This window comes from Myripristis murdjan, chromosome 1 (genome assembly GCF_902150065.1).
Source record: "Myripristis murdjan chromosome 1, fMyrMur1.1, whole genome shotgun sequence".
Taxonomy (NCBI): domain Eukaryota; kingdom Metazoa; phylum Chordata; class Actinopteri; order Holocentriformes; family Holocentridae; genus Myripristis; species Myripristis murdjan.
In genome coordinates this window covers 19,148,109-19,156,366 of record NC_043980.1, presented here as the reverse complement: position 1 = coordinate 19,156,366, position 8,258 = coordinate 19,148,109, and the positions used below count along the sequence as shown (strand labels likewise).

The 8,258-nt window shown below is 41.2% G+C and overlaps 1 protein-coding gene across 1 annotated transcript; it reads right to left on the bottom strand.

Moving 5' to 3' along the window:
- Window positions 1-7,324, bottom strand: rps6 (ribosomal protein S6). The gene is made up of 6 exons (XM_030048154.1): window positions 7,205-7,324; window positions 6,402-6,533; window positions 4,568-4,778; window positions 3,136-3,282; window positions 1,759-1,916; window positions 1-133 (listed from the first exon to the last, which is right to left on the bottom strand). The coding sequence occupies exons 1-6, from the start codon at window positions 7,208-7,210 to the stop codon at window positions 38-40; spliced, it is 750 nt and encodes a 249-aa protein (XP_029904014.1). The 5' UTR covers window positions 7,211-7,324; the 3' UTR covers window positions 1-37.
- Between the last annotated feature and the right edge of the window lie 934 nt (window positions 7,325-8,258).

The window sequence follows — 8,258 nt, the reverse complement described above, 5'->3', positions numbered from 1 at the left end:
TATTTTCAGGAAAACATCTTTATTTCATTTCTATATTTCACTTTTGGCTGGACTCCGATTTGGATGTGGATGCCCTCAGAGAAGAAAGGCGGCGCCTCTTGGCAATCTGTTCCTGGCGCTTCTCCTTGGCCTCCTGTTTGTAAGAACAAAGACAGATATATGGTCAAATATTATAACTCAAATGTTAACAATGACAAACTGGCTGGCAGCCAAATCACAACCATCAGGTTCTCATTTCTCCATACTGTAAAATGGTGTTATGTATTTGCAATTTCACAATTACAGACTTTTACAGACTGTAATTTCTATCAAAGGCCAATATGAGCTTTGTATGTTGAATTACAAGTTTGAAGACAGCGAGCACATGCCCACAACTATAAGGCTGTGTCCATCATGTAAAACGTTAATTAGATATACATTATTCTAGGGATGCACCGATACCATTTTTTTCAGACTGCATACACGTACTGAGTACTCATTGACACAGAGTACTAACAGTCTTTCATGACACTGCAATTTTCAGTTATAGTATGTGCTGATTCAGAAGAGACTGTTTTCAACATCTGAACTGTCTCATCTGATTTAACAAACTCTTTGAGTATGACAATGAATTTTGATATTACAACCTAAAACCTGTTTTCAGAGCAAGCTTGTGAATGGTCATTTACAGTCCTGAGGGGATGCATACTCAGACAGCTGCAAACACGTAGTAGTTGGGTTTAAACTACTTCTTGTGGATCTGCTTGGCAGACTTGTTGCACACATGTGCAGTACAGATTGCACTTTCTGTGCTTGTAGCCATGAGTAGCATAGTGAACCTTGTGGACTTGAGCAGAGATGAAATTTGTTGTGCAGACTCCTGCATACATGTAGACTAGCAAGTGTAACACCAGCGTGACTTTCCCTGAGTTTAAGCAGACAAATTATTCAACTATTATCAACTATAACATGACACTATCACTAATCCACTAATGGACCAAAAAAAGTGCTCTGACATTAACCAAAACAAAATGTGTGACTTTCACCAAGAGTCCCGTAATTTGTGCCAGAGAAGGGAGCCACATGTTGTTAGTTGCCCAGTTCTGGAGTGATTTGTCAGCACGAGAGATTGTGCTTTCTCCAAGGCATGTAGCCAGCTGCATCTGCATCAAACAGCCACGTGTCCCATCTCTGTTAGGGTTTCTACTTTAAAGTCGCAATGGTTGTTTTCGCCGGCCCAGCAAGGGAGCCCTGCCCAGCTAGAGAGGTGGTCTGGAGCTACATATTGTTGGTTGTCTACACTTTATTTCTCGCCTGTCTAGTGTTTGCTGCAGTTGGTTGCTGCTGTTTGCATTAGGAAAACTTGCTGTTCTCCAAGGTGTTTATTTTTTTGGAAATCCTTCATCAAGTTATCTGTATTGAAGGAGCTGGTCTTGGTACCTCTTCATGATATCATCTGTCATTAGGTCATGCTGGTATTGGGTGAATGAGTCCAGTTTTGGACTGGTATCGAAACTGGTGCATCCCTATTTTTTACCCTTAAACAGACTGCCAATCTAGTGTAATATTACACTGTCAGATTTTTAAAAAACATACAAAGCAATCTATATTATTTCACCAATAAACAAGACATAAGCTTCAAGTGTTCAAGTTTTACTGCCTTATGGATGTGGTTTTCAAATCAGGAGTGCTTTTTGTTCCAGTAAGTCCTAAACTTGCATAAGTTTTCTGGGATGCTCAGTAAGTGGGTAATGCACAGCAAAAAGAAAGACTCTATACCTTCATCCTCTTGGCCAACAGCTTGGCGTAGTCAGAGGCTTCCTCCTTGTTCTTCTTGGTGCGCTGTCTCTTGAGGGCAATGCGGCGGCGCTTGTGCTGCAGCACACGAGGGGTCACCAGTCTCTGGATCCTAGGAGCCTTAGTCCTGGGCTTCTTGCCTACCAGGGGGAAAGGGGAGGGACACATTAACCCACTCCAAAGCAAACACATCTCAAGCAGTGTCACAACTTGGTGAGGGGTGGCGTGACTTCTGTTATATATTTAATGGTACAACACACACACACACACACCACAAGAGGTCTAATTAGTAAGTACATGCACATCCACCAGCTGCTTAAAGCACCATGCAAGACAATATCTCCTTCACCCACAAGGGGGAGCAGAGCCACTTGTCTGGAGCACTGACATAAGCAGAGTTTAAAGATGGCGACTGCAGGGGACAAACATGCCTCTTGTGCAGCTCTTTGCTCTGCTGCCTACATTGCCTGCACAGACTAAGTAACAGGACCAAGTCTCAGAAGCTGCAGAGCTCACAACTCTAATCAGAAGGACCTACAACCTCCCTGGGTTGTTAACTGATTGATACTGTTTGGATTTAAGGTTTGGATTTAAGAGTCTGATGAATTGTGGTGGGCAGTGGACTAGTAAAAATGATTACTATCTACAGGTTTATGCTCTCTCATACCATTTCTGATAGATTAGCTAGAACAGCTGAGGGGAATCAATCTATTGTCATTTCTCAATCACGCAGGACTTCAATTATACAGAATGAACATCAAGGACTTTGCCATTAGTCATAAAAAAAGTTTCTAAAAACATGGGCAGGGCTTGAGGGAAGTGAACAAACAAAGCTTGTACACAGATACACAGAGGATGCATCCTCCATCCTGTGGACATGATTAATTTATCAAACAGAACGCTGCAGAAAACGCTTCTGCAGCAAAATTCAGCTTTGACGTGCCAACTCTCATTGCCAGGTGTATTAACACAAGCAACTACTTGACTATACCTGAAAGTGAAACAGACAAGTACTGATATACCTTTTTTTTCTCAAGTTTTGATCATCATATGCATTTCAAATTAAGAGCCTGTGTGCCTATGACCTTGGAACTGACATGATCCTTAAGTTCAACTTAATTTTAAGGCTTCATAAATTAGTTATGCTTTAGTTTGAGAGGGTCATGACATGGGATAACAATGATCTCAAAAATTAACCAGAGCGCACTAGACATAGGTAAAGCAACACTGGATGTAAAGCCTGAAATGGATAAGGTCTGCAGCTAGTGGTGTCAAGAACAAGACTGAATATTGTGAATACTTAACCAAACTCCTATGAGCTAGAGGAGCTGAAGCTATGAACTACAGGCCCAAACTCACCTTCCTTAGTCAGGGGTCTCCTCACAACATACTGCCTAACATCATCCTCCTTAGCCAGGTTGAAGAGCTTGCGGATCTTGCTTGCCCTCTTGGGTCCAAGGCGACGAGGGACAGTGCTGTCAGTCAGCCCGGGGATGTCCTTCTCACCTGAGAGAATCAAACAAGTAAATACATGTGATGAATCAAATAATCATGTGTTACTTGAGAAGTCAGTTTTTATATTTGCTCATCTGCATAGACTATACAAAGAAATGTGGAAATGCCAAGTCTCAGTTTACAATGAAATTCAAAATGATTCCAGTTCACTGTCACGCTACATTGTTTACGTTGTAACAAGGAGACCGACAGCCAACACTTGTCAAATTGACTTCACTGTTCAAAAAGCAGAGGGTCAGAGCGCATTCAGTTCTCTGCACAAGAGCAGCTGCCTGAAGCTCATAGCATCAGTGACGAAGAGGAGAAACTTAAAATGGCCACACCTTCTCTCTTTTTCCTACTTGCCCTGCTTGCTGTGGTGCTATACAATTCATCTTCCTGGAAACTAAAGAATGAAACCAACTGATGCTGGTATGATAGCTCTGCAGCCTGCCCCAAGACTTGTCAACAAGAAAAGTGCAAAAAGCCACATCTGCAAATCCCAATCCCAATACAGACCAGGTTTGTTAGACGTAGGGCTATACAGTTGTCTTTGTCTCTCTTCCTCGGCTGACTCATTGTGTCTGATTCAATGCTTTTATTGTTATGAATAATGCCTACTTGGCAAAAGCAATATATTATTTTCAAAACATAATGGAGGGGGAAAAAAGCTCAACTTGAAAAAGTCACATGGTCACTGTTGGAGCCCATTGTCTGTCGGATGACACTGTACATTTTACTATAGATGCTGAGAGAGCCTTACAGTTTCAACCAGCTACGGTTCGAGGGTCTGGTTGCATCTGGTAAAGCAGCTCTGCAGTTACTTTGGCAACACGCTGTCCCCCCTTAATGACTACAGGCCAGTCAAAAAGGGTCTACTGGTGTGCCACAACCACACTTTTCCAATGACTATATTTTTAGATATTCCTAAATATAAGTTTTAGGTGTCGTAAGTGGGTCAGACTAGCTGTGCCTGGAATCCTGTAAACCCATGTGATCAGCCACAGTAAATTAAAACCCAGTCCACACCATTGTGATTAGTCTGTTTTTCAGCTGACCTAAGAACGCTCTAAGCACTTTTATTTCAGGAAAAAAAATACTTGATGTTTTATTAACTGCTCAGGATATGTACACCCACCTACCTCTGTTCAAACACGTCACTCTGACTGGCTTGATCATTTTACACATCACATCTATTCGACAGGACCTTCTCACCAAAATAAATCACATCAGTTTCTGTTCTATGTTGGTGAAAGCCATCTTGTTCTGCACTAGATGAAAGGAGCAGACCCTTTACCTTTCCTGACGATGACCAAGTTGAGGACGCTGAGGTTGGCGTCAACGATGCATCCACGGACGGACTTGCGCTTGCGCTCACCAGTCCTGCGTGGGCGGTAGCAGGAGTGGCCCTTGCTGAGCAGCAGGCGCACACGGCCGTGGGTCAGCACACCTTGTTTCATGGGGAAGCCCTGCTTGTCGTTACCACCGCTGATACGCACAACATAGCCCTTTAGAAGTGAAGAAACAGGTAGTCTTACTTTACTGGTTTTACCATTAAGGGAACAGACAAGCTGAGTTGCAGGGAGTGCTAACTTGCCTGACAGACTGCATTTTGAATTTACTCTTTGGATACAGACGGGGGCCTTCTGGTAGTCGCGTTCACAAAGGCACTGAGCCTCATGGCCTTTTTCAGAGTATGGCATGCCAAGTAAAGGATTTCTAATTGTTTTTCATGATTTCCTGTCTTTAAACTGACATAAAAAAGCATCACAGCTTAAGCACCTATTTATTAGTAGTAGCTGTTTGTGGCAGGAAAAGAGTTGAGAGAGCATTGCAGTTCAACCAGTCACTGTAAAGATCAGGTTGCATCTGGTAAAGCAGCTCTGCAATTACTCTGGCAACACACTGTCCCCCCTTAGTGACTACAGACAAGTCAGAAAGGGTCTACTGGTGTGCAAAACATCAAGATGTAATGTGCTCCACATATGCAAATGAATATGCATTATGATTGAGCAATACATCTTTATCATATTGTTATTTAGATAGGAACATGCAAGATATTAATAGCTCAAAAGGTAACAATATGAATATCAAATTGAGGCTACGTTTACAGTCGGGTATTTTGAGAAACGAATATTTCCCTCCCTCTGTTTTCCAAAATAACATCGTGCACACAGCATAGTTTTCAAAAAAGTTTTTGTTTATATCAACCCGCATGAATACGCCGTCGAGCGCCATCATAACTACACCAAGGCTATGGGCGGCAGTGTAGGAAGGAGAAAGGCATGCAAGCCAATCAGATGGCGCATAATGTGACGTCGGCTGCCTAAAACTCTGTTTTTCTCAGTTTACATGCAAACGCGAAACGGGAGTTTTCCTAAATCTCCACTCTGGCCGGAGTTTTTAGAAAGAATCGTTTTCAGAGGCTAATTCACCGTTTGCGTGTAAAAGAAGGGCACAAACAAAGGGAAATGTCTCTGTTCTTAAAAATACCTGTGTATGTGTAAACAGGCCCTCAGTGTTAGGCAGGAGTAGGAAACCATGTGCCATAGTGAGCTGAGAGGCTGCAGGTTTTCATTCCAACCAAAAACTGCACCAGGTGATTTCACTCATCACCTCACCTTCAAGCAGAGAGGAGGGACTGATCAGTGAAGTCAGCTGGTGGAGTTTTTGGTTGGAATGAAAACCTGCAGCCTCTCTGCTCACTATGGCACATTGCTCCTTACCCCTGTGTTGGGGTTAGCCTACAACAGTGATCAAAAAAAATATTTTGTGAAGTAACAGCTTCCAGTTGGCATTATGCAGATTTCTGAAAAGTGCTCAATATTCACTCTTGCTACACAGAAATACTGTTGTAGCACTATGTTAAGAGGCTGCAGCAGAATATTTAATTATGGAGTAACTATATTTTACGCGCCCATGATGTAAGAAATCTTCATTTTCACTGTTGCTACACTTACAATTTCAATTAAGTGAGCCCATAGTCACTGTATATAGTATCACTATTAAGATATTTAACATAAATATTTAGAGATAACATTACATCCATATCATGCAGCCCTAAATATGCATCCAAAACTTCTCAGACATGGTATCTTAGTAGACTAAAGAAGATTTTCAAAAGTGCTCACCTTCCACTCATCTCCCAGAGGGTCAGCTGCCACCTCAGTGGCCATCCGCTTCTCATAGAAAGTGCGCAGCTTTCGCTCATCGTCGACCTCGATGAGCTTCTGGCAGCCAGTAGCGGGGAATGAGATGTTCAGCTGCAAGAGAGTGGCTGTGTTCATTCACAAAACTCTTCTCATTTACGGACGTTCATTAAGCAAGTGGCTACTGGTGTCAATTCATTCAAGTCTTGCGTTTTGAGAGCAAGACAAGCTACACAACATATTATTGGGGTAATGCTCAAGTTACTGGCATGATTTTTAACCAGAGAACATGGGCAGAACTTGAAGGGAACACAAAATAAACCAATAAAACATTTTAAGTCACCAGTTAGCATCGTTAGCTTGGATCAGGAGGACACCGGCGGCTTGACGGGAGCTAGCCACATTAGCTTCCAGCACCGCCGGGTGGGGATACAAAGCTTGCTAGCTAAGGCTGACACCCGAATAATTTACTGTGGTCAACAAATTAACATTATCACAGGATATCGCCGCCATAAAGGTAGCAACAAAAACCGGGGGGCATTTACTTGTAATGGCTAACTAATGTTTCAACCACGTCCACATTTCTCTGAGCGGGCAGCCATATTTCAACACTCAACTCTTCGCTAGCTCTCATCATCAAATCAATTAACATCGTGAGCAGCAGGGTCGTAAACAACACAACAGCACAGAGCATTCGATAGTGCAGACTCTGGACTTCAGTAATCATGGAATATTTCAGAGAAAAGCGCCATGTACAAAGAAATAATCTGATGTGAACATTGTACCTTCATTTTGCTAAACCGACCAAACGATGGTCCGCCACCGAAAAGAGACCGGATATCCGCCTCGCTGTCTCACATAGCCTCGAACAAGTTATCGCGATAACAAAACACCTGGGTTTACTGAGGTTTCTCATGTTGAAAACACAGCAAAACGGACCTTAAATAAAGCTCATTTAGCACCAAAATGTTGACACCGACAAGCAAAAGTTGATATTAATAAATCATAATAGAAGACAGAAGATTTGTCCCTATTAATTGATTTATTTAGTTTAATATTTAGTATATTTAATTTACAAAAAAACACGAAATCAACGGCAAATAAATCATCACTTAAACATTTCATAGAGATGGCTATCATAGAGGTTTTATCAGTAGCAACAGAAAGAAAATATTTTTATTTCATCTCTACGCCACTGCGCCTGCGTGGGCCACAGGCATCAGAGATATCTATAAACAACTGTAACGTGAAGATAGTAAACTTCCTGTTCCAGCAACTTTGTCAGCTAGAACGGAAGTAAACTGGAACATGCCTGTACATGTCAAACATTTCCTCCTCACAAAGCGAAAACGATACCAAAACAAGGACTGTGTGCAATATTTTCAAGTCTTTATTTATTGTCACACACTCGCGGTTATTATTATTATTATTATTATTATTATTATTTTGGTAAATCTTTATTTCAAGCCAAAAACTTAACAAAATATTCTTAACATTGACATTAAAAAAAAGAAATTGGGTGGTAAGCGTTGTAATTCTGCATTAATGAATGAATAGTTTTCAATATTTTCAGTCATAGGATCAATACACTTTGTGTGAATTTACAACAAAATATTATCATACCTGTTCACACTGATCCATTACACACAATAAATTTCACGCATCAATGACCGAAAAAAGGAGCAGGCTGAAGCCCCAAGGCTTATTTTTGCCTATAAAATAATCTATAAAATAACCCAGAGTACCATCATAACAGAAAGAAATATGAAAGAAAATTTACTCTAATTTATAATCCTTAATTATTTTACACTTTAAGGCTTTTTTTTTTTTTTTTTTTGA

Excerpts from the sequence above, each read along its gene's own strand:
- rps6 (XM_030048154.1), bottom strand. Across the intron at positions 1,917-3,135 it reads GAGACCCCTGACTAAGGAAG|GCAAGAAGCCCAGGACTAAG; the intron begins GTGAGTTTGGGC and ends TCCCCCTGGTAG. Across the intron at positions 134-1,758 it reads TGTTGGCCAAGAGGATGAAG|GAGGCCAAGGAGAAGCGCCA; the intron begins GTATAGAGTCTT and ends TCTTACAAACAG.